Source organism: Lepidochelys kempii, chromosome 15 (genome assembly GCF_965140265.1).
Source record: "Lepidochelys kempii isolate rLepKem1 chromosome 15, rLepKem1.hap2, whole genome shotgun sequence".
In the NCBI taxonomy this organism is placed as follows: domain Eukaryota; kingdom Metazoa; phylum Chordata; order Testudines; family Cheloniidae; genus Lepidochelys; species Lepidochelys kempii.
In genome coordinates, this window is record NC_133270.1 from 28,053,369 (window position 1) to 28,078,702 (window position 25,334).

Below are 25,334 nucleotides of genomic sequence, written 5' to 3' on the forward strand. Positions count from 1 at the left end.
ATTTTCTGAAGCACTCCTATTCACTACTAGGCAACAAAGTTTTTTCAAGATCTCCATTATACCTCTTTCCACTCCCTGTAACAATCTAAAGGGTATGTGCAAAAACACTAGGAAAATATTTGCAGTGGTGTAAATATACATTCCACTGGTTAGAGTATTTTCTTAATTTAGGAACTTATAACAACATGTAACTGGATACATGAGATATTTTAAAATCCATATGCATACAGTAATCTCATCACTAGTCAGTGAAGCCAGGGTTCCAGGTTATTTAATGCATATTTGAAGAAAGGAAGAGAACTATTCAAGACATACACGTAGAAAGTTTGTCCAGAAAAGGAACTTTAAAAAAATCCCCAGAATGCAAAGAAAGTGATCAGTACACTACTCAAACACCCTGTCTAAACTAAAGTGAAACTAATATAGTAGTTTCAATAAAGTCATAAAGAATAGTAATACTGTAATATATAAACAATCAGTATACCAATAACCATGTCACACATATTTGCTATTTCACCAATAATGAAGAGGCATTACCTGGCTCATTAATTATGCACACATGCAGAAGCACAGAATTCCCCCAGGAGTAACTCTTGAAATAGTCCCATTGAAAGCTATGGGACTATCAGTCAGAGTAAGGGTGGCAGAACTGAACCATAAAGTAGCAACAAAAGGGTGCTGTGTTTACCACAGCTACAGTTTTTGCATGATCAATTTTTTTCCCTTGCAGCAGTGTATTTTACATGAATATGAACTGTTATTTTGCTATTAGAACTTTGAGTGTTAAGCACTTGTACTGAAGTATGTATTTGCATGAGGTATTCCAAAAGCAATGATCTTTACAACAAATTCACACAACTTTAAGAATTTTAATAAATCCTAAGAAATTCGTAAAAGTAATGTATATGATGTCAGTGTAAAGAGCCTAAACTTAAAGACACTATATGTACAGGTATGTAGGATTTTCAGAATTCTACAGCTAGAGAAATAATTTTGTAAATATGCATCACTGCAAACAAAAGTGAAAAATTATTGTAAAGAAGAAGAGAACTCTTCTGACCTGCTTGGTCCTCTTTCAATGTATTGGAAATTGTAGAGCCAGTTAGAGCAGCCAGTGTTGCTGACGGGGAGGCTCTGTACCTTGAAAGCCTACTCAGAAGCATCTCATTTATACTCTTTGCAGATTCTCCCTCTTTTCTCATTAGAATAATGCGCTCCTGTAGAGGGTTTGCTATACATATATCATTTTCTACCTATGCAAATGAAAAAAAAAAGATCCTTAGATATTTAAGTCCCTAACAGATTGAGGATTTTATTCCTCCATGCTCACAAAATGAGAAGAGAAGCAAAAACCAGATCCAGATGTATGCAAGGAAATCTGACACCATGGTGAATGATGTGACTAAAATACCTAGAAATATAGATTATTATATCATGGCCAAAATCATATCATGACTGATCATCTTTAGACATTTTTTACTTTGGAAAATAGAAAAGTAGTAGTCCAGTTGCCATAAATAACTTTCCAGAAATAAAATTAAAGTTATTATATAAAATCCAGTAGTTAGATTTTTAACTATAACAAATATAATATACTAAAATAAAAATAAATTTTTATGAGTAAGTTTTGTAAGTCTAAGTCACACATTAGCTGAAAAACTGAACGGAAGATTTTCCCTACATAATGCAGTTCTGGGAAAGTTCTAGGCCATGTCTAACCTAAGAAGATTTTACCAGTATAGTTATACTAATATATCTGTTCTCTGAATACCAGTGTAAGTTACATTAGCATAAGCACGGATATAGCTATGTCTTTTTTTTTTTTAAAGCACACCCCTAACCTACACTAAATATTTTTACCAGCACAGTTATGTTGATCAGAAATTTAATAAATTGAGTATTTTAACTAGTAATGCCACAAAAAGTCAGACAGTGGCTGAGTTGTCAACAGGAATGAATGAAGGCTTTTTCTAAAGTGATTCCCCTGCAAAAGACATTCCTAACAGAGTACCAAGGCCAGAAACACCAGCCCAGAGTGCTCACATTCTGAAGGGAAGCAACTGGAGGTCGTTCAGAAACTGAAACTCATTTTTTCTAGCAATACACAAAGGAAATGAATTGGAGAATCCCTTACCTTAATGGGAAGACCCTTCACCTTTATATGTTTGCCAAATTAGATTTATTTTTAAGTCCTTAACTCCTTCTTAAGATTCCATGCAAATTGGAGAATAATAGTTCAGGGGGCCAGTACAGTGGGAGTCTGCTGCAAGTTAGGGAGTTAGAACCTGCACTATTGCCCACAGCTGTATCATATCTAGATAATACTTAGTCCTGCCTAAGTGCAGAGGACTGGACTAGATGACCTATTGAGGTGCTTTTCAGTCCTACATTTCCGATTCTTGCTCATCAATTCTATTTATACCGCTTCCAATATACCCACTGCACAAGTCTATTGGTACTGACAATACTAAGGGTATGTCTACACTATGAAATTAGGTCAATTTTATAGAAGTCGGTTTTTTAGAAGTTGTTTTTATAGAGTCAATTGTGTGTCCCCGCACACAAAATGCTCGAAGTGCATTAACTCGGCGGAGTGCTTCCACAGTACCGAGACTAGCGCATTGCACTGTGGGTAGCTATCCCACAATTCCCGCAGTCTCTGCAGCCCATTGGAATTCTGGGTTGAGATCCCAATGCCTAATGGGGCAAAAACATTGTCGCGGGTGATTCTGGATACATGTCGTCAGGCCCGCCCTCCCTCCCTCCGTGAAAGCAATGGCAGACAATCGTTTCGTGCCTTTTTTCCTGAGTTACCTGTGCAGACGCCATACCACAGCAAGCATGGAGCCCGCTCAGCTCACTGTCACCGTACGTCTCCTGAGTGCTGGCAGACGCGGTACTGCATTGCTACACAGAAGCAACCCATTGCCTTGTGGCAGCAGATGGTGCAATAGGCCTGATAACCACCATCATCATGTCCGAGGTGCTCCTGGCTGCCTCGGTAAGGTCGGTCAGGAGCGCCTGGGCAGACATGGGCGCAGGGACTAAAATACGAGTGACTCGACCAGGTCATTCTCTTTAGCCCTGCCGGCAGTCCTACTGTACCATCTTACAGTGAGCAGCCAGGAGATGAGGATGGCTAGCAGTCCTACTGCACCGTCTGCTGCCAGCCAAAGATGTAAAAGATAGATAGAGTGGATCAAAACAAGCAATACACCAGATTTGTTTTGTATTCATTTGCTCCCCCTCCCTCCCTCCATGAAATCAACAGCCAACAATCATTTCAGTGAGGTCTGTCAAGGGCACCTTGAAAAGTTTAATGGAGATTCAGTCCTGCCTGAAATAGCTGGGGGAGTGATAGCTCAGTGGGTTGAGCATTGGCCTGCTAAACCCAAGGTTTTGAGTTCAATCCTTGAGGGGGCCATTCTGTGTGACAGTTGTTTGTTTCTCCTTGATGTAAAGCCATCCCCTCTGTTGATTTTAATTCCCTGTAAGCCAACCCCGTAAGCCATGTTGTCAGTCGCCCCCTCCCTCTGTCAGAGCAACGGCAGACAAATCTACTGTGGGGGCTGCTGTGATGCAAGTAGCCAACGCAATCAAAGATCTGCTGATATCAAGGGTAGTGACCCTGGGAAATGTGCGGATCATAGTGGATGGCTTTGCTGCAATGGGATTCCTTAACTGTGGTGGAGCCATAGACAGAACCCATATCCCTATCTTGGCACCGAAGCACCAAGCCGGCGAGTACATAAACCTCAAGGGGTACTTTTCAATAGTGCTGCAAGCACTGGTGGATCACAAGGGACGTTTCACCAACATCAACGTGGGATGGCCGGGAAAGGTACATGACGCTTGCATCTTCAGGAACTCTGGTCTGTTTCAAAAGCTGCAGGATGGGACTTTATTCCCAGACCAGAAAATAACTGTTGGGGATGTTGAAATGCCTATAGTTATCCTTGGGGACCCAGCCTATCCCTTAATGCCAGGGCTCCTGAAGCCATACACAGGCAGCCTGGACAGTAGTCAGGAGCTGTTCAGCTAAAGGCTGAGCAAGTGCAGAATGGTGGTAGAATGTGCATTTGGACGTTTAAAAGCACGCTGGCGCAGTTTACTGACTCGGTTAGACCTCAGCGAAACCAATATTCCCACTGTTATTACTGCTTGCTTTGCGCTCCACAATATCTGTGAGAGTAAGGGGGAGATGTTTACGGCTGGGTGGGAGGTTGAGGCAAATCGCCTGGCCGCTGATTATGCACAGCCAGACACCAGGGCGTTTAGAAGAGCATAGGAGGGCGCGGTGCGCATCAGAGAAGCTTTGAAAACCAAATTTCATGACTGGACAGGGTACGGTATGAAAGTTCTGTTTGTTTCTCCTTGATGAAACCCCCCACCCCTTGGTTCACTCTACTTCCCTGTAAGCTAACCACCCTCCCCACTCCCTTCGATCACCACTTGCAGAGGCAATAAAGTCATTGTTGCTTCACATTCATGCATTCTTTATTCATTCATCACACAAATAGGGGGATAACTACCAAGGTAGCCCAGGAGGGGTGGTGGAGGAGAGAAGCACCAGGAGGGGTGGTGGAGGAGGGAAGGACAAGGCCACCCAGCACTTTAAAAGTTTAAAACTTTAAAACTTATTGAATGCCAGCCTTCAGTTGCTTGGGCAATCCTCTGGGGTGGAGTGGCCGGGTTGCCGGAGGCCTCCCCACCACATTCTTGGGCGTCTGGGTGAGGAGGCCATGGAACTTGGGGAGGAGGGCGGTTGGTTACACAGGGGCTGTAGCGGCGGTCTGTGCTCCTGCTGCCTTTCCTGCAGCTCAATCATACACTGGAACATATTGGTTTGATCCTCCAGCAGCCTCAGCCTTGAATCCTGCATCCTCTCATCATGCTGCCGCCACCTTTCAGCTTCAGCCCTCTCTTCAGCCTGCCACTTACTCTCTTCAGCCCGCCACCTCTCCTCCCAGTCATTTTGTGCTTTCCTGCACTCTGACATTGTCTGCCTCCATGCATTCGTCTGTGCTCTGTCAGTGTGGGAGGACAGCATGAGCTCAGAGAACATTTCATCACGAGTGCATTTTTTTCGCCTTCTAATCTTCGCTAGCCTCTGGGAAGGAGAAGATCCTGTGATCCTTGAAACACATGCAGCTGGTGGAGAAAAAAAAAAAGGGACAGTGGTTTTTAAAAAGCCACATTTTATAGAACAATGGCTACACTCTTTTACGGTAAACCTTCCTGTTAACATTACATACATAGCACATGTGCTTTCATTACAAGGTCGCATTTTGCCTCCCCCCAGCGCGTGGCTAGCCCCTCCCCCCTCCCCGTGGCTAACAGCGGGGAACATTTCTGTTCAGCCACAGGCAAACAGCCCAGCAGGGATGGGCACCTCTGAATGTCCCCTTAAGAAAAGCACCCTATTTCAACCAGGTGACCATGAATGATATCACTCTCCTGAGGATAACAGAGAGATAAAGAACAGATGTTGTTTGAATGCCCGCAAACATACACTGCAATGCTTTGTTCTGCAATGATTCCCAACTACGTGCTACTGGCCTGGCGTGGTAAAGTGTCCTACCATGGTGGACGGACTAAGGCTGCCCTCCCCAGAAACCTTTTGCAAAGGCTTTGGGAGTACATCCAGGAGAAATTTATGGAGATGTCCCTGGAGGATTTCCGCTCCATCCACAGACACGTTAACAGACTTTTCCAGTAGCTGTACAGGCCGCGAATGCCAGGGTAAATTAATCTTTAAACACGCTTGCTTTTAAACCATGTATACTATTTAAAAAGGTACACTCACCAGAGGTCCCTTCTCTGCCTGGCGGGTCTGGGAGGCAACCTTGGGTGGGTTCGGGGGGTACTGGCTCCAGGTCCAGGGTGAGAAACAGTTCCTGGCTGTCGGGAAAACCGGTTTCTCTGCTTGCTTGCTGTGAGCTATCTACAACCTCATCATCGTCATCATCATCTTCCTCATCCCCAAAACCTGCTTCCGTGTTGCCTCCATCTCCATTGAAGGAGTCAAACAACACGGCTGGGGTAGTGGTGGCTGAACCCCCTAAAATGGCATGCAGCTCATCATAGAAGCGGCATGTTTTGGGCTCTGACCTGGAGCGGCCGTTTGCCTCTCTGGTTTTCTGGTAGGCTTGCCTCAGCTCCTTAAGTTTCACGCGGCACTGCTTCGGGTCCCTGTTATGGTCTCTGTCCTTCATGCCCTAGGAGATTTTGACAAATGTTTTGGCATTTCGAAAATTGGAATGGAGTTCTGATAGCATGGATTCCTCTCCCCATACAGTGATCAGATCCCGTACCTCCCGTTCAGTCCATGCTGGAGCTCTTTTGCGATTCTGGGACTCCGTCATGGTCACCTCTGCTGATGAGCGCTGCACAGTCACCTCTGCTGATGAGTGCTGATGAGCTCTGCACGGTCACCTCTGCTGATGAGCTCTGCACTCACCTGCAGCTTGCCACGCTGGCCGAACAGGAAATGAAATTCAAAAGTTCACGGGCCTTTTCCTGTCTACCTGGCCAGTGCATCTGAGTTGAGAATGCTGTCCAGAACGGTCACAATGGAGCACTCTGGGATAGCTCCCAGAGGCCAGTACCGTCTAAATTGCATCCACAGTACCTCAAATTCGACCCAGCAAGGCCGATTTCAGCGCTAATCCCCTTGTCGGGGGCGGAGAAAGGAAATGGATTTTAAGAGCCCTTTAAGTCGAAAAAAGGGCTTCGTCGTGTGGACGGGTGCAGGGTTAAATCGATTTAACGCTGCTAAATTCGACCTCAACTCCTAGTGTAGACCAGGGCTAAGAGTTGTACCAATGCCAAAAAAAAAATTAATAAATTGATGTGGTTTCAACTTCTATAGGACTGAAGTTGTTTAAACTGCTGGAGACTGTCATTTAAATAAATATCAGCAATTACATGCAAGGTTTAAACCTGAGTATTACATTTTTAACATTTCTTTGGCACCTCAAGAGAATCAACCAAAGATGTATAGGAGCTGTTGAGAGGAAAGGAATTCAAACTGTTGTCATATATAGCTCCAAAATTTAAATAAAAAAAAAAATCAGTACAAAATTTATAGACTTGAGTGATAAAGTGCACTTTTTTAGCCTTACATACACAACTTAAAATTCAATAAGATCATTTTAATAGAAAACAATAATACAGAGTAAGCAATCTCCACTTAGTATGAGGCACTTACACTAAAATTACTGTTTCGGTATGAAACAGAGTAATAATGATGCTATAATATATTTCACACTAACACCACATGTTACAAGCAAGCCTGCAATACTGAAATGTCCCTTGGAAGTGCAGATTTTATAGTACGGCTTTTCATCCTGTTAAACACTATGTCAACTGCTTGTAATGTTTTAACTGCATTCCTGAAGTTACGTACTAGCACTCAAATGAACAATTAACATATCCAGTAACTTTATTAAATGTTACTATTTTAAGAAGTGTTATTCATGTCACTAAACTAAGTCTGCTACAAATAAACACACAAATTGCTAATGTAATTGAAAATACACTTACTACAAGTTCAAAAATATCCATAAAGACAGAGTGTCCCTTTGGTGTTTTTTCATTCAGGCTTGCAGGAGACCAGATCCAGTAGAAATAGGTACCATCTGAAGAAAGATGTACTGTGGTCATAGTACTGCCAACTGGGAAGTGATTTACTGGCATGGGGAGTACGTGACATACCTAGAGATCAGTAGGAAAGCAAGAAAGAAGGAGAGTCCAGTTCACATTTTGAAGCTGTTCTTCAGACTATTAATTTAAAAAGTGAGTTTTTTTAGTTATTCTTGAGCAAGGCTCATTATGCTTACTTATCTAGTTATAATTTGCTATGATTTGAGAGAGAATGCAGTTTGCTAAATAGATGTATTGTACACTAACAAATTCTATGCTAGCAAGACAGAGTTATCCATCTAAAAATAGACAAAAGATCATGGTTTCAAACTGCTGAAAAATGTATGTAGTACCATTAGAAAAATGTAAATATTAATATAGTTATCAGCTTTACCCTACTTTACTGAAATCTCTGCTCAAAATTCTGGAAGGAAACTCATTTAATGAGGAATCCAAACACTTAATTTGAGGAAACATTGTATATGGCTGGAAACAGACAAACAGCCTTACTCCTTATTCTTCAGTGAAACTTCTTTAAACCACAATGGAAAAACATTGTCAAGAGGGATAGTTGCTCGTCTGCAAAACACAATTATAGCAAGAAGTGAAGGTGCCAACCATTTTTGTACTAAGAAAAATGGAGGCATCGGGGGCTCTAAATAGATTTGGTTTAAAGATAAAGATCATTGTGCTTTGTTTTAAAATACTATTAATTTGCGATGTGTGCGCATAAACACTGTAACACAATGTAACTTGTAAGATGGTTTGTGAGGCATGACATTGTCACGGAGTCACCGGGCGATGCTCTGGAACTACTCCATACAAAGCCAGTCAGGACTCTGGGGAAGCCTCCTCTCCCCAGGGCAAGAAGCTTACACAACTTCGACCTTCCTGGGGCTGACCTCGGAGCATTCAGCATCCCTGTCCACACCGTGCGCTTCCCACAGTGAGTGCGCACAGGTGGGGCTCCTGGGGAAGCCAGTGGGTCATGCACCCAATTCCACAGTCAGACGCGACTCTCAGCCAGCCAGTAAAACACAAGGTTTATTAGATGACAGGAACATGGTCTAAAACAGAGCTTGTAGGTACAGAGAACAGGATCCCTCAGTCAGGTCCGTCTTGGGAGGCAGGGAGACCAGAGCCCCATCTGAGCCTCCCCCCATTTCCCCAGCCAGCTCCAAACTAAAACTCTCCAGCCCCTCCTCTCCTCTGTCTCTTTCCCGGGCCAGGAGGCCACCTGATCTCTTTGTTCTCCAACACCTTCAGCTGGCACCTTTGCAGAGGAGGGGCCCAGGCCATCAGTTCCCAGAACACAGGGTGTCGGCCATTCTATGTGCAGACACCATCACACTGGCCATCTAGGGCTCTGCCACAATCACACACCCTTATCCCACCACCTGGATACTTAAGAACTGCATAGGGGAAACTGAGGCACACACACAGTATTCAGAGAAAACATTAAGAACATTCCCACTTTGTCACAGACATGCAACTCTATCAGTGGGGATCTGCAGAAGCAGTTTCATGAAGGGAAAAAGCAAACTCCCAGCACAAGAGAACTAATTACATTTAAATTAGAAATTTTGCTGAAAGTACATCAGTATTATTATTTTTGATAATTTAAGAATATTTCCTTACTATATTATGAAATAAAGACATGAGGGTTTTGGTAGGTTGTTTTTTGTTTTGTTTTTTACCTGAAGGGTATTCTGGTCAATGACCTGGAAAAGGGAGTGAGGCTTATTATCAAAAGAGACAGGCCGATGAAGAAGTTTGCCATTGCCAAAAGCAACCCATCCAGTCTCCAACTCCTCATTACGACAGTATACAAAGCCTCTGGGGAAAAAGCAAGACATTACAACCTTTAAATACGCTGCACCTTTTCAAACATTTCTTGAGCTTTATTTGAACCTAGCTACAAATCCATGCATCTATTTAACATAGTGGTTTTAAGCATGTGAAGACTCTGAAGATTCAAGAATCATAAGCAAGGAAAGAATGGAGAGAGAACAAGTCACATCTGTGCTAATAATTTGTATTGTGAATTGCACAGGACTGAAATTTGTAACGTAGGAGATATAAATTCTTAACTACCAAGGTTTGATGCGGACATGGTGGTGAAATGAGATGGATGGATTTTAAGCAGCAGGCCGCAACTTTTACTAAACTTAAACACAAGAAAGGGGCACAACCTGCCCATCATCGATACTCTCCTATACCGGCATTTCATTGATTCCAATGTAGGAGCCCTGTAACCCCACTGTATAAACAGTAACTCGGGGTAGGCTCTCCTCAGGGCTCAGCTCATTCCGAGTCCAACCACCCACCCCTCCACGAGGGGGATGGAGGGTACAGAAGGAACAGGACCTCAACCCATGAGGGACTCACCCTATCCCATGAGCCCAAGGCCACCACCAAAATCCCAGGTTTTTTACCTCTGGGAACCATTCATTTTATCCTTTCAACTCCACTGGAAAAGGGCCGCAAGTTGAATTCATGAATGAATTCATAACTCAACCAAGTACCTCATTTAGGTACTAAGCGTATTCTTACTCAGCCTACTGTGGCTTGAAGGTACTGTGAGGAAGAGGAAAAATTCCTTCGTCCTCTGCCAGTTGGCTCATGGGAGAAAAAAATTCCTTCCTGACTCCCGAATGGGTGACTGGCTAGTCTCACAGTACCAGTCAGGCCAGATTCCCAGGCCTAGCTCAGGGTGGGGGTACTGGAACAGAGTCAAAAGAGCTCCACGTGGTCCCTGACACAGGTTAAATCCTGGTAGCTGCTGAGTGTTGGTGAGTGAGCTCCCTTTGATCCATCTGGCCAACGGATATCAGAGACCCTGGGGGGGGGGGGGGGGGGAGGGGAGAAGAAAGAGAAGCTTCTTGGTGTCGCTCAGTCAGTCTCGTTCCCTAGGTACAGAGGCTGTCCCACTTGCCACAGTCAACTGCTCCCAGGGAAGAATAAATTTATGCCTACAATATTCTGTAAAGGAAAACATCTCAAAATATGGGCCATGTTAGACGAGGAAAATATTTAACGGCAGTAATTTTCAGTATAAGAAGGGGGGAAATCAAATCACTAAATCTGAATCACTGAAAAATGATTTAGTGAACAAAATATTAGATGCTTCATATGCATATCAGGTCCTCTGACAACAAAGATTTATCTAGACAGGATAATAGATCTGCAAAGGCAGAAATATCACAATACTGTGGCTTACCGTAAAGTTCCGTGTAATCCAGATCCTAATTTGCTTACTCCTCTGCCTACTGAATTAGTTGTATAAAGATAAAGTCCATCTGCTGCAAGACAGCGCCCTAAGTCTGCATCTGAAATAGGAAGGAAGCATTGAGTGGAGACCTTTTACGGACAGCAGAGCTACAATGGTTATCTAAAATGAATGTGTCACTGCAGCTCTTAGGACACTGACTGAAAACCAATGAGAGCTCCTCTTCTTCTCTAGTCAGAAGAGGTAAAGTTTATACTTATATATAAATTATTATTTGTATTACAGTCACTTCTAAGATGACCAGTCAAGGACCAATGCCCCATTTTAGCAGACACTCTACCATGACTGTACCCAGTTATGCATAACTGTGTATTTACAATTTCCCCAGATTGCTAATGTACATATATTAAAATATGAAATAAATTATACAAACAATGTGAAGTGCTTCCAAGCAACTTGAATGAGAACAGTGTAACATGCACCCAGCTGCTCAATCAAGTATGCAAAATGGCATCAGGTAGTAATGATCTGGTTTCTCAGATATGGATGATATACACTTGAGAAGTTCCCTACCTCTGTATTGCTTTCTTAGCTGTTATGCAACATGGCTCAGAGTTTAAAGGTCTAATCTTAACACCCCCCATGTGTTTTGGCTCAGAGTTCAGGACAGGATCAGAGAGCCCCTGCACATTTCTGGCTGCACACTATTCAAGCCTGGCTACGGTGCAAGTCAGAACGCTGCATTTAACCGTGCTCAGTAATAAGACATCATCAACAGGACTCATTTCGGATGAAAATGCTTTACCTTCACTGCCAGAATCTAAAATTATTCCTTACAATACATTTTAAACATAATTTTCTATTAAATACTTTCTGAAGGTTGTAATGGAGCAAAAAGACCATTTTCTTTGGTTTTGCTTGAAAAGAACAGAAGGATTTAACTCCTGTTTCTAGGGTATCAAGAGGAGGCTACTGTTGCTCACACATCAGCATACTGGAAAGGGAGATAACACCCAAGGTTTATGAATATGGCACGCTTTTCTGCTCAAGACCACTACTGTAACCTTAACATACCATCTGTAACTGTGTGAAAAAAAATCTAACCCAGTGCATTTAAGATATAAGTGTTGGTGCCAGTAAATGCTAGTGGAACTCAGTATTGCTCTTACATCTAGACGCTTGTTTCTCAGATCTTTGTTAATTGAGAGAGAAAGATCTTTGATCAAGGAGGATGAGATCTCTACCAAACCTTTTAACTCATCTACGTCAGAAGTAGAAAACTAACAAGCAAGCAAAAAAAGGTATGGGGGTAAGAGGGTGGTTGGGGAGAATGGAAAAATCTGGCTGCAATGATACATGTATGGCACGCAAGATATAATATTAATGCAGGGATGTCAAATAACCAGCCCACTTAATGTATTTAGGTAGTTCACATTACATACTCAGATCACAGAATCTAAGCTTTCTTTTTTTTCAGAACAAGTAACTTCCTAGTCCTCATGGTTGCAAACATAAGCTTCCAAACAAGGTTTAGAGTGTAAACCAATATATTTGTCTTCCTGAGTCTGTAGGCAAGCTGACACAATGACTCAGAGGTGTGAATTCCTTTCATCTCCAGTGATCTCACTGATATGTCAACTGAAGTCTGATGACACTTCAACACCAACATTAACTATTTCATTGCTTATCTTTATAGCAACATAATTAGGGAAGTGGTGGGAATTGCCGCAGGCAAGGAAATACAGAGCAAAGAACAGGAGAGGCACAGAAAGAGATAAGTGAGAGCAGAGGAGGATGGGTAAGGAAGAGAAAGGACAGAAACATTGGCAGTCCTAAAGTTAATCACTTTCCCATTAACAGATGCTAAATGTGACAATAATGCATTAGACAAAAAACAAAAAGTTCTGTTATAAAAACTATCCTCAATTTAATCTTTTGAGTTTTGCTATGCATATTGCTCAATAGTATCCTAAATTTATACCCCAGATCACTAGCCATGTTTAAAAATGACATTCAGTCCTCACCAGTAACTGAGTTGTACCCATACATTGAAGCCAATAGCTAGTGTTTAGTAAAGTGATACAATCTATTGCACTACATGAACATGCAGATTTAAAACGTCCCTTTAGCCAGCTAAAACTTTATTAATTTTAATATAAGTGGACTCGTTTCTTCCAGTTAACCCCCAACTCAAAAAAAACCCCAACAAACAAACCAGCAACTAAAGGAAGCACTATCCACTCATGTGCCCATCTCCATCAAGTTTACATGATTGTGTACTACTGGTCTATTTTACAAAGATGACCCAGTAATAACAGGCTGCCTGTAAAACTAAGTCCATATCCATTAGTCTGTTTTTGAATATGCAACTTGGAAAACTGGGTGCCTACATAGCCATCTTCTTGCACAAAAGTGGGCGTTTGCAGATATAACAGGTGCTTGCATGTTCCTACAGATGCCCAGTTATGCTATCTTCTGAAAAACATGGCCCCATGTGTTCTCTTTGTTATGCCTCGTGACTGCTTTTATACTCTTTCCAACAGAAAGAAAAAACTTCTCAAATTCTAAAGCTTTAGATATAGAAAAAAACAAACACTCTACTATCAATGCAAAAAAAATATCTGATCCTCTTAAGTGACGTTAGTATAGTCATAAAACAAACTCTTCACCTTTGTTTTCAGAGCTGGAACCACTGTTGGCATCAGGTGCAGGTAACATATCTTCAAACCCCCAAGATACCATGTGTTTTCCCCCAAGCAAACAGGAGGGAGATCCAGGCCCGCCTTCCAGAAGCAGCAACCTTTAAACCAAAAAGAATACAGAGCAAGAAAATGTTTTCAGAGTAATAATAAAAGCAACAATTAACCAGCTTGAAAATTAAGATTAAAGATATTTTTCAAATCGGAAATTTCTTATCTCTATGTTACAGTTCATAACTAAGCCATTTTAAGGGAACTTTAGTCATTTAATTTTTAAAAAATTAACATACCTTGAGAATTAGCCTTTTATCATTATCCTTCCTCAATTAACCAGATTTCCAATTTTTCCTAGGGCTTCCAAATTTTCATTTTAGTAACTATAAAGTCTTGGATGTGTGGATGGATCACATTTTGAGACTGATCTTTTATCTTGAATATTTACACATTTTCAAGGTTGATGCAAAAGAGCTACAACTAGAAAAGTTATTACCCACCTGTACAATATATCAGCCACAGGCAAGGATCCCAGGTCTGTCTGTTTCTGTAATAGATGGACTGTGTGAACAAAAGTTTTCAGTGATCCCCTAGGAAAATAATTAAAATAAGAGTTAGAAGTCTTTGTTCATGGAAAATACACTAATTTGTAGGCAAGGCAACAAAGGACAACAGACATTTAAGACACAATGTCCAGTGACAACTTGTTATAAAACCTCAATGATATTTTCACTCTCAATAAGCCAACTTCTTTCCTGTTTGCATTCTTCTTCTGCATTATTTCCACCCCACTCTGGGGTAACACAAACAAAGAGGGGACAGAAAGAAGGATGTTATCTAACTGCCAGCTCTGAATCCACTTCTTATTTTGGGCATCAGCTGCCACAGGCAGCTCCATAAACAATATACAAGGTAGGGCAACTGGGAATCACCTTTAGAGCATCTCAGATTCTTTTTATTCATAATTTAAGAACAATAATGAAGTCTATGCAGCCTGAAGGACTATATTTGGTTTATAAGTGTTGCAAATGAAGGCTTCAAAGGGATAGTCAAGTACTTTCCGCAATTGATTATCCTTAACAGGAATTTAAAAATCTCAAGACTAGGAAATAGAACTTGGGGTATACACTTGCAAGTAGAAAAGGAGTACTTGTGGCACCTTAGAGACTAACCAATTTATTTGAGCATGAGCTTCCGTGAGCTACAGCTCACTTCATCGGATGCATACCGTGGAAAGTACTTGTGGCACCTTAGAGACTAACCAATTTATTTGAGCATGAGCTTCCGTGAGCTACAGCTCACTTCATCGGATGCATACCGTGGAAACTGCAGCAGTTTCCACGGTATGCATCCGATGAAGTGAGCTGTAGCTCACGGAAGCTCATGCTCAAATAAATTGGTTAGTCTCTAAGGTGCCACAAGTACTCCTTTTCTTTTTGCGAATACAGACTAACACGGCTGTTACTCTGACACTTGCAAGTATTTGTCAAAGAAGTTGAACAGTAGATCTCTTAATTGTTTAGACCACTACCAAAATTTTCTTATAATGGGTTCTTCCCCAACTGAAGGGGCTCTCTTTAGTAGCTTCTACAAAATGTTTAACTTGCAGGTCCATATAGAAACTAAGAAAGCAGATTACATTAGTTTTGTACAAAACTTTAGTAGTGCTACGCCCTGGAAAAAGCCTCTAATGGTTGACAGTCTTTTGGCATTCCCTCTTTGAAATGCTCAATTTCTATTTCCCCCCAAGAATTTTTATCAGTTTTTTAAAACAATATTCATCCCATTGCTTTTATATCCTTAGGAAAATGAAGCATCCAGAATTGAAAGAGGATTATCAATAGCAGTCTCCTTTCAAAGGCCTCTTTCTTTCTAAATGGTGCCCAATGCATGGAGGAGTACATAGCTTTTGTAGGTAAACACAAAACTCGAAATACTATGACACTGTAGTCTCTAAGGTGCCACAAGTACTCCTGTTCTTATAACACTGTAGGTAGCATTATGTAGATAACTTTGCAAAGACAAGCTAAGAAGATGATCTTCAAATCAATGCTAGTTAATTTTGGTTCTTTTAACCATTTAAATTCACAAAGACAATATCAATGCCTTTTGATAATAACTTAGATATGCCAGATTGCTCCAGTTGGGGGTCAATTGTTGCTATGTTATTTGTCACGTACATTTTATTTAATGCATCTAATAGATTATAAACCCTGATGATACTACTGTGGTATTCTAATCTGACCTCCTATGTAACCCTGCATAGGAATTCCCTGAATTAATTTGTTTCAATTACAGCAGATCTTTTAGAAAAAGATTCAGTCTTGATTTTAAAATTGCCAGTGATACAGAATCCACCATAACCCTTGGTAAGGTGTTCCAGTGGTTAATTGTGCTTTATTTCTAGTGTGAATTTGTCTAGCTTCAACTCCCAGCACTTATTATAACTTTGTCAACTAGACTGAAGAACCCATTCTCAAAGTTTTGTTCCCCCATATAGGTACTTCTAGACTGGAATCAAATCTCTTCCCCAACCTCCTTAATCTTCTCTTGGTTAAGCAAAACAGATTGAGCTTCTGGAGTCTATCACTATAAGGCAAGTTTTCCAATCTTTTAATCACCTCGTGGCTCTTCTCTGAACCAGCTCCAATTTATCGCATGCTTCTTGAATTGCAGACACCAGAATGGAAAACAGTATTCCAGTAGTTGTCGCATCAGTGCCAAATATAGAGGTAATATAACCTTCCTACTCCTACTCAGGATTCCTACTTATACATCCGAGGATCACATTAGCCTTTTTGGCCACTATGTCGCACTAGGAGCTCATGTTCAACTGATTTTCCACCATGGCCCTCAAGTCTTTTTAAGAGTCACTGCTTCCCAGGAGAAAGTCTCCCATTCTTTGTTCCTAGATGTATAATTTTACATTTGGACTTATTAAAAGTCATACTGTTTGCTTGAGCCCAGTTTATCAATCGGTTCAGATCAAAGTAATTTTTTAAAAAATATCATGAGTTTACCTCAGCTAATCCTTCCTAAAGCTGGCCAAATACACTTTATGTAGAAGGCTATTATTCAAAGCAGAGGGAATTTGAAAGATATAGTAAAAAAATATGGTGTTCGTATTCAAATTCAGTCTACCTATAAGCCAGTAGGTCAAACTACATCAGTCTTTTTCCACAGGTAGCCTTTATAAAGAAACCTATTACAACATCACCTGATAACACTTCTCTAACCATTTGCTAGTTTCCATTATAAAACATACATTTCTTGGGTTTATAATTCTACCTTTGCACCTTATTCAGTTAAAATTGGCAGATAACATCTCAGCCCAGAAGTATTTAAAAAACTGATGTCAAGATTTTCAGATGTGACAAGCGATTTGGTGTACATTAGAGGGTCACGATTTTCAGAAATTGCTAAACACCAGTCCTCTAAAAATCAGGAGCCTTTAAAGTGAAGTAGGATACCGACAAAAAACAAACACACACACACACACACACACAAACAAAGATTAATTTTGAAAGTCTTAGCCTATACCATTTTTTGTCCAAGAAAAACTGAATTAGCACAACCTACTTCCTCTGAGGGCTTGTCTATGTAAAGTGGCAATTGAATGAAAAAGACCTCCTGCAGTACATCAACCTCTATATAAGCCCAGGACAAATAAGCTGCAGGACCAGGGACACAGAGCACAGGGAGAGGTCAGACAAACCTTTCCCCATTTATTAAAAGAGGATGAAGAGAATGTTTAGTATCCTGTGTCAACCATCCTTACAGAGGAGTTCAACACAGTAAAGGAAACCACATAGACAAGAGACAGTCCTAACCTAAATATTTCTGCTTCCACATGACCTAAGTATTTATATTTCTCATATTGGTTTAATCTTTTCCAACCAATTTTTAATATGAAGAGACTACTGGTTAGTGTAAAATGAAAAGCTTTTCCACAGCATGACCACATTATAATTTCTGCCATTCTTTAGCACAAACACATGCTACCATCATCAACCATGACATGTGTCTAATATAGATTCTTCTTACCTTGCACAGGCCAAGGCAACAAGGGCAGCAGCAGCATTCTCTTTTTGCTTATATGGAATCTGTTGGCCTGAGGCAGATGTTTCCTCCAACCAGGAGCAGAGCAAAGATTCAATTCCATTAAGACAGTCAGCTGGTTCCTTAGTCAAACTCAAAGGTTGGCAATCTCGAAGGCAATTCAACAGTACCTCAGCAGTTATGTTACAGAGAGAAGGGTCTGTTCTACTTTGAGACTGAATGAGAGGAAAGACCAATAGAAGTCCCATTCGTGAAGTAAATGGTGCCTGCTCAGGTTGCTGTAACAAACCCTGACGCTTGAGCAAGGCCAATGTTTCTTCATCCCCAGAATTTTCCCGTTCATGTTGTTCTTCCAAGGCTAGCTGGCGCTGGGCATTCCAGAGTCCTCGCAGAGCATTTAAACGGTATTCAAGCAGACGGGCATAGGCATTGCTCTGGTTTCCGCATACAGAACGCAAACGCTCAGCTAGTTCCGTTGGATTCTTAGTCTCAAATGTTAGAATCTAAGAGGAGAACAAGGTCACATTTACTAGTGCAAACATGTCTGCTTTTATTAGAAATGCTTTAAAAAAAGCAAAGTCCAACATAATACATGTAACATAACTTCTAAATATTAGACTGAAACATAATGCCAATCTAAGGTGTTAGAATATTTTTATAAAGAAAACAAGTCTTAAGTCCATGCCTCAAAAAGTGCACACTTATTCCCTGAAGCACATTTTGTAGCGCTTTCTCCAGTTTTAGAACATTTCAAGTGATAGAGCTTCCCCCAATTTTCTAACTTCAACAGCTCCCTCCCACTGCAAAGTTTTTTTCCTGCTATTCATTTCACTTTTATCCCATTATTCTGTTACATCTGCTTCAAATGTTTGCAGTTATATCATGTTCTCTTCCTCCCTGATAGTTGCTGTCACACCAAACATACATCTTACATGTTTTTAAGAGGAGAATGGTGCCTTTATCTTGGCACTTACAAAGAAAATGTGAAACAAAGTGGGAACAACAAAATCAAGTAACCCTGATGGAAAGCAATGTTTGGATAATTCTTCCAAGTACTAAGCCAGAAAACCATTATTTCTATGAGAGACAATAGATCTCTTTTCCTCATATGACATGGTACCACATCTGAGATCAGCAGAGTCACTTGAGCTGGCATGCCCTCAATAGAAATAAGAGGGAGCTGCTGGCAGAGCATTTTCTGTGATAGGTCCTTGGATTTATTAGCCCACAGGAATGATGCAAAGCCCATATTGTCTTCTCTCTTTACTCATGCTATTGAGGAGAGAAAGGGTTAAGAGCAGCGGTGATTATATTAACAGGCAGTCCTTTTATCTTTTGTGTTTTTTAAGTTACAGGATAGGCATACAGAATATAAAATAGGAAGATAAAGATAAATTTTATAAATTTGATGAACAAGAATAGATAAATCACTTCAGGACATGTCATATTCACCATTTTCATGAGTCAACCTACTGAAGTCAGTGAAACTACTTTACCTGAATATAGTGAGCAGGATTTAGCCTTACTAATAAAAGCGTTCATTTAAAAAAATGAATGAAATTCTTACAGAATTTACATTAGTAAAGATACATTTTAATGGTTAAGTATTAGCAAGTAAATTTTGTATATCAATATTTCCAGTCTAAGAATGTTAGTAACTAAACTATACGTTACACTGAATAATACATTTACAATAAATACTGTTTATATTAAATTGCTAAAGTGCTAAGCTTTGTGAATTCGCTCTCCTCCGTGGTAGAATACTCTATTAATCTGTATTAGAGGTTGTCATACTTTATAATATTTTGTTCCAAAATGTCAAACAATTTTATATGCAGGAAATGTGTTGCTTGTAACTAGAGCCCTGCAAATCTGCGGATACCCACTTTATATCCACAGACCATGTCTGCAGATCATGGAGTGGATGCAGGTACAAATTTTGTATCTGCACAGTGCTCTCTACTTCTAACTCACTAGGATGAATTCTCAAATGGAAAGTAACAAACAGCAGCAGCAAAGAGGAAGAACAATTAATGAAGACCAATTCTAAAAACTAACATAATATTTTTAAACAGTAGGTCTTCCAAAGAAAAGGTGGCTCCCCTCAAAGGTTAAACACCTAAGATATTGTTGGGGTGTTTGTTTTTTTTTGTCTGTCTGTTTTTTAAATGCTTGCGAGACAAATGTCACAGGCAACACAAAAGAATCATTACCTGCTTATTATTTAGGTTCTCCTTTGATACTGTGACAAACACTATGTCATTTAGTTTGATCTTTTTAGATCAAATATGTTTTGCTTTTTTGTTCTACAAAAATAATAGCGTCTTCAAAGTGTGTGCCAGATGAGGTTTAAACACGTAATTGTGCCTAGCTAAGCTATAAGTTCCTGTATAGCACTATTGATTCAGAACTCTCTCCAGCCTTTCTGGACTATAAACAAAGTCTGTATCTATTTTGAAACACAGTTATTCACTCAGTGGACCTAAAGCATGAGATTCAAAGTGAGAATGCCGGAGTACAGATTACTATTCCATTATCTTATTAATGTATATGAAATGAAAACCAAGGAGGAAGAAGAAAAGAAAGGAAGTGAAAGAAGACAAACTGTTTAGATTGATTGAGTGGAACTTTCAAATCAAAGTTCAATTTCAGCCCAAACTCAACATCTTGTCTTCGGTCAGTTAAAACGTTATATACTAACCAATAAATTATATAGCACAGATAGCCTTAACAACATGGGAACAGCTTTGAGCGTAGACCTTTACAAGGGGGATCAGTAGGGCAACTCAATGATACCAAGCCATATACTGTATAGCAAAAGCTCTCCAACTTTTTAATTCAGAAGACCAACTTCATGAGGGGAAAGATCTCTAGAGCCCTGCGCAGATACAAAAATTGTATCCACATCCGATCCACTAAAGTAAATATCGGCAGATCTGCAGGGCTTTAAAGATCTCCTCATGGACCATCAGATCTCCCAGTCCAACAATCTGTCACAGTACAATTCCCCCCAAATGTTACGTTTTTAGGAAGAGTGGGAAAGAGTCCTGTGGCACCTTATAAACTAACAGATGTATTGGAGCATAAGCTTTCGTGGGTGAATACTCACTTCGTCGGATGCATGTAGTGGAAATTTCCAGCCACGCATCTAACGAAGTGGGTATTCACCCACAAAAGCTTATGCTCCAATACGTCTGTTTGTCTATAAGGTGCCACAGGAGTCTTTGCCACTTTTACAGATCCAGACTAACACAGCTACCCCTCTGATTTTTAGGAAGGGCTCTCTGGACTGCTGTTGAATAGAAAGCCATGTGCCTTAAATTCCATTTAATTCCTAACCTGTGAAAAATAAGCAAAAATTATGCACCTGCTAATCTAAAGTGTCCTTTGTGTCTGAACAGCTGGAGGACAGTTTAACTTCTTCCTTCCCAGAAGAATGTTTTTGATAATTGATTTTGTAATTTTTCTGCTTTAATAAAACCTGATACAAAGTGCATATGTGCGACACATACATTAATTTGTGCTTTAAAATTTATTAAAATGTTAATCCACTCATGTTACACAAAGAAACCACTGAAGAAATCAAAAACAAGCTTTTGCAAGATCAAAGAATTAGAACAAGTTTTGTTGCTATGTATTTTTATGATCAGGATCAAATATTTAAGTTGAAATTTCTTCACAACTATTCTGACACTTGTGATTGGGTATTTTTAACTTTAATTCCAAGTAAACGTTAAATTCCTATTTTAAATATCGTTTTGCAGACAGAAAAAAAATGTCATTAAGTATCTTCATTATTCTAAAAAATTCCTCGTTTTGCTATTTGTGTATCTTCTGTAAGGGTACATTTTTAGAATGCTATCTACAAACAACAAGAAAGATTATTCTAAAAAGATTTGGGAGATAATTAACCAAATAGACATCTTATGTGCATACACTTAAGTGACTGCTACATATATTGATTTAGCAGTGCCCACAGGTTACTGAGCTTTTAAAAATCTGTTTGATTGTTCAGAATTAGCCCATTTTAAATGGCACCTTATAAGCACCAGAAAGACCATTTATTAATAAAGCTAGGTTGTTCAGACACTAATTTTTAGAGTAAGGTCAGCCTTAAAATATTTTTATAACAATTATTTCATGCTTTTTCTTCTCAGCAAATGTTGAGTACCTTTTCTTTTTGTAGTCTTTTCTCATGCTTAATAAGCATGTATGGCCTGTGACAACATTTAAAGCTACAAAATAAGTTTCATCCTGGGCTCAGATACATTCCCTTGTCATTGCAACCAACCAGGGAGGCCACAAGCATTTTACAGGGAAAACACACATTAATACTTTATTATTGTAATCAGTCAGATGAGGGAAGGGTGCATAAGTAGTAACTGACTACAGAGATCACCCTCATCATCTCTGCAATAGGTCAAATTTTCCACTGCTCCAGAGCAGGATTCAACATAACTGGGTAAGTTGAAGGAGCACTTACCTTCAACTTATCAAGTTTACTATTTTCTTTTAAAACATGATTTCAGCACACAAATATCAAAGAAATCATAACTATGGAGCCAAACCTGAAAAAGACTCCAAAGACATGTTTCTTATTCACACAGGAAAAGTCACACAGATTTTTGGTATTTGTGCATAAATATGAAAGCAGTAATCTTTGAGGCAGCATCTGAAACAACATTTCATTCCAGAATTATTCAAGAATCCAAATGGCAAACTAGCCAACTGAACATCTCTAGGGATGCAAGTAAATTGATCAGAACATGAGCTACTTAGCTGAAGCAAAGATCAATTTAACAATTAAAATGACACTTGTCATTACAAATGACAAAAGCTTTGGTCACTAAAAGTGACCAATCTAACTAATCGAAGACTAAAACTGGGTTCTTCCCCTCAGTTTTCAGGAAAAGGTCTCTGTGCAGGAAACAAGGGGAGGAACAGGAGAAAAATTTTAATTATTGCTTGAATGGTTTATATTGGTGTTGTTATACAATAATCTACCTCTGATTCCTATATGCAAATAATTATGGTACAGATTCTCAGCAGATGTTAATAGAGCTATGCTAATTCACATCATTGGAGCTGTGCTGATTTATACCTGTTGAGGATCTGTCCCCAAGTCTTCAAAGATTGAAAGTCAGAAGATTAACCAAGTGAAAATTTACTTTTTCGAACAAAGTAGAGCAAGGCACTTGTAGACCTGAACATCTAATGACAAAGTATTTGCTAAATTTCCGTCTTTTTTATAACACTGCTTACTTGACGGTCTCTGGTCATAAATCTCTAAGGATTGCTAGATACAGATTTGCATCCATACACCTGCTTACATCTTTTGGTTTATAAAGTATACAGCTTCTGAATTTTAGTTCATAAGGTTTCCAGTTTTTAGTTCTCAACTAAATTAAGGACTCTCCCTGCAAACCGACACAATTTATATCAAGTTGAATTACCTACTGTTTGTAGGACTCCCCAGCTCCTTTTCTTTGGTATGTTTCTTTACTTTCCTCTTAGAATCACTGACCGATTAGAAAAGGAGTACTTGTGGCACCTTAAAGACTAACAAATTTATTTATCTGAGCATAAGCTTTCAGGAGCTACAGCTCACTTAATCAGATGCACTCAGTGGAAAATACAGTGGGGAGATTTATATACAAAGAGAACATGAAACAATGGGTGTTACCATACACACTGTAACAAGAGTGATCAGATAAGGTGAGCTATTACTAGCGGGTGTGTGTGTGTGTGTGTGTGTGTGTGTGTGTGTGTGTGTGTGTGTGTGTGTGTGTGTGTGTGTGTGTGTGTGTGTGTGTGTGTGTGTGTGTGTGTGTGTGTGTGTGTGTGTGTGTGTACCTATTGTAGTGATAAGGTGGGCCATTTCCAGCAGTTGACCCACCTTGATTATCACTACAAAAGGTCCCCCCCACCGCTCTCCTGCTGGTAATAGTTCACCTTACCTGATCACTCTTGTTACAGTGTGTAGGGCAACACCCATTGTTTCATATACTCTGTGTATATAAATCTCCCCACTGTATTTTCCACTGCATGCATCCGATGAAGTGAGCTGTAGCTCCTGAAAGCTTATGCTCAGATAAATAAATTCGTTAGTTAGTCTCTAAGGTGGCACAAGTACTCCTTTTCTTTTTGCGGATACAGACTAACACAGCTGCTACTCTGAAACCTGACAGATTAGACTATCATTTGGACACTGATAATATAGAGATGTACTGCTTTGCTGCTGCAATTTCTAGAAAGGTTGTGTCTGGTTTGCTCGTAGAAGCATCAATTTATATAAAATTCCCTACCTTGAATGGTTTACTTCTTCTAGCCATTTTCAGAATCCTTATCTGCCACAAACAGAAATGGACACATCTGCTTGGTCTTGCTCTTATAATGCAACATTTGTGCACATTCCTCAATACAACTCACTCACTAATAATTGATAAGAAAGTTGAGTGAACTGTAAAAATAGTACTTCTGATATTCCACAACGAACAGCTGGTTCTGTAAGTGAATTGTAACAATGCTGAAGGCATTTCTTGAACTGGCTACAAAATTATTTCTTTTTTGCAGTGGAATTCAGAGGCTTTATAACATGAGACTTATCAATAGGGTCCTGGCACAGTCTCCATCACTGACCATTTTTATGTCAAGATTGGATGTTTTTCTAAAAGATCGGCTCTAGGAATTATTTGGGGAAGTTCTAGGGCTGATGTTATACAAGAGGTCAAACTAGAATGATCATAATGGTCCCTTTTGGCCTTGGAATCTATAAATCTATAGTTTTCAAAGTGTCTATTGTTGGTATAATCTGTATTTGGTAAATCTTGGACACAAATGTCATTTGTTTGGAGACATTGTGGTCTGCTATAAATTTAGATGATTTAACTTCTTAATTAGTTAGCAAAGGCCTAAAGAAAAAGTCATTTCTTTCATATATTTTGTAGCCACTTTGCATCTTGGCAACTTATATTTGTTTTTGAGAGATGTTAAAATGCTCACTGCATAGGATTTTTAAAATAAAAAATGTCTGCAGTACAGACAGATGTCATATGAGACTTTATAGTAAAATTCAATGATTTTAATTGAAGTTGAAAGGAGCTGATTTAAAATGTTTACTGACTGAAACACAAAACTTTAAAAAACTTGCTGGGTTCCATATTTTATAATAAAAACTGTAAACATAAACCAGGTTGGCTGGAAGATTCACTAAGCCCCTACCTTTAAAACTATAACTGAGTCAGGGGACTGAGCCTTAATATTGTTAAAAGTTGTAGTATAGATGTCTCATGTTTCCATAACCTGATAAAAATTTTGGATCCCTGAATTGGTTATCACTGTAGTGCTGATGGGCCTTTAGGGCATACACCTTTTGGCAAACCTGGCCCAATTTGTGATTTTCTTTCAAAATCATTTTGAAACCATATGAAACCTGGTGGGTTCTACTGATTGCTTTGATATTCTCGCTCAGATTACCATGACATTCAATGTTGAAAGAGAGCACAGGTATATTAAGAAGAGTATGCACGCAGTAGTTTGTTTACTATAGTCTGTAGTAGAACAAGCAAATAAATCTAGAAGTCTGTACCCTCCCCTTTTGCTATGCCTCCTCCAGCTCCTTATACCTCTTAATGTCAAAGCTAACTCAGGACCATGCTGGATAGACTCATGGAGCTCATGGCTCAACTGCTGCAACTTCTTGGCTCAAA

General features: G+C 39.7%; 2 protein-coding genes across 3 annotated transcripts in view; both read right to left on the reverse strand.

The window, feature by feature from the left end:
• HECTD4 (HECT domain E3 ubiquitin protein ligase 4) overlaps window positions 1-25,334 on the reverse strand; it is a 121,546-nt gene that overhangs the window by 79,097 nt on the left and 17,115 nt on the right. For both annotated transcript variants that reach the window (XM_073313568.1, XM_073313567.1), the window contains exons 2-8: window positions 17,611-18,128; window positions 14,067-14,156; window positions 13,543-13,673; window positions 10,865-10,973; window positions 9,342-9,480; window positions 7,546-7,716; window positions 1,061-1,253 (exon numbers count right to left, since the gene is read on the reverse strand). In XM_073313568.1, coding sequence (XP_073169669.1) covers window positions 1,061-1,253; window positions 7,546-7,716; window positions 9,342-9,480; window positions 10,865-10,973; window positions 13,543-13,673; window positions 14,067-14,156; window positions 17,611-18,128 — 1,351 coding nt within the window. The remainder of the gene's footprint in view (window positions 1-1,060; window positions 1,254-7,545; window positions 7,717-9,341; window positions 9,481-10,864; window positions 10,974-13,542; window positions 13,674-14,066; window positions 14,157-17,610; window positions 18,129-25,334) is intronic.
• Window positions 4,480-6,395, reverse strand: LOC140898949 (uncharacterized). Its single transcript, XM_073313581.1, has 3 exons — window positions 6,315-6,395; window positions 5,807-6,218; window positions 4,480-5,151 (listed from the first exon to the last, which is right to left on the reverse strand). Exons 1-3 carry the CDS (start codon window positions 6,363-6,365, stop codon window positions 4,655-4,657), a joined length of 960 nt encoding a protein of 319 aa, XP_073169682.1. The 5' UTR covers window positions 6,366-6,395; the 3' UTR covers window positions 4,480-4,654.

Coding starts and splice junctions, on each gene's coding strand:
- LOC140898949 (XM_073313581.1), bottom strand. CDS start 6,365: ATGACGGAGTCCCAGAATCGCAAAAGAGCTCCAGCATGGACTGAACGG. Junction 6,219..6,314: donor CAGCATGGACTGAACGGGAG/GTACGGGATCTG, acceptor AAAATCTCCTAG/GGCATGAAGGACAGAGACCA. Junction 5,152..5,806: donor AGGCAGAGAAGGGACCTCTG/GTGAGTGTACCT, acceptor TTTCTCCACCAG/CTGCATGTGTTTCAAGGATC.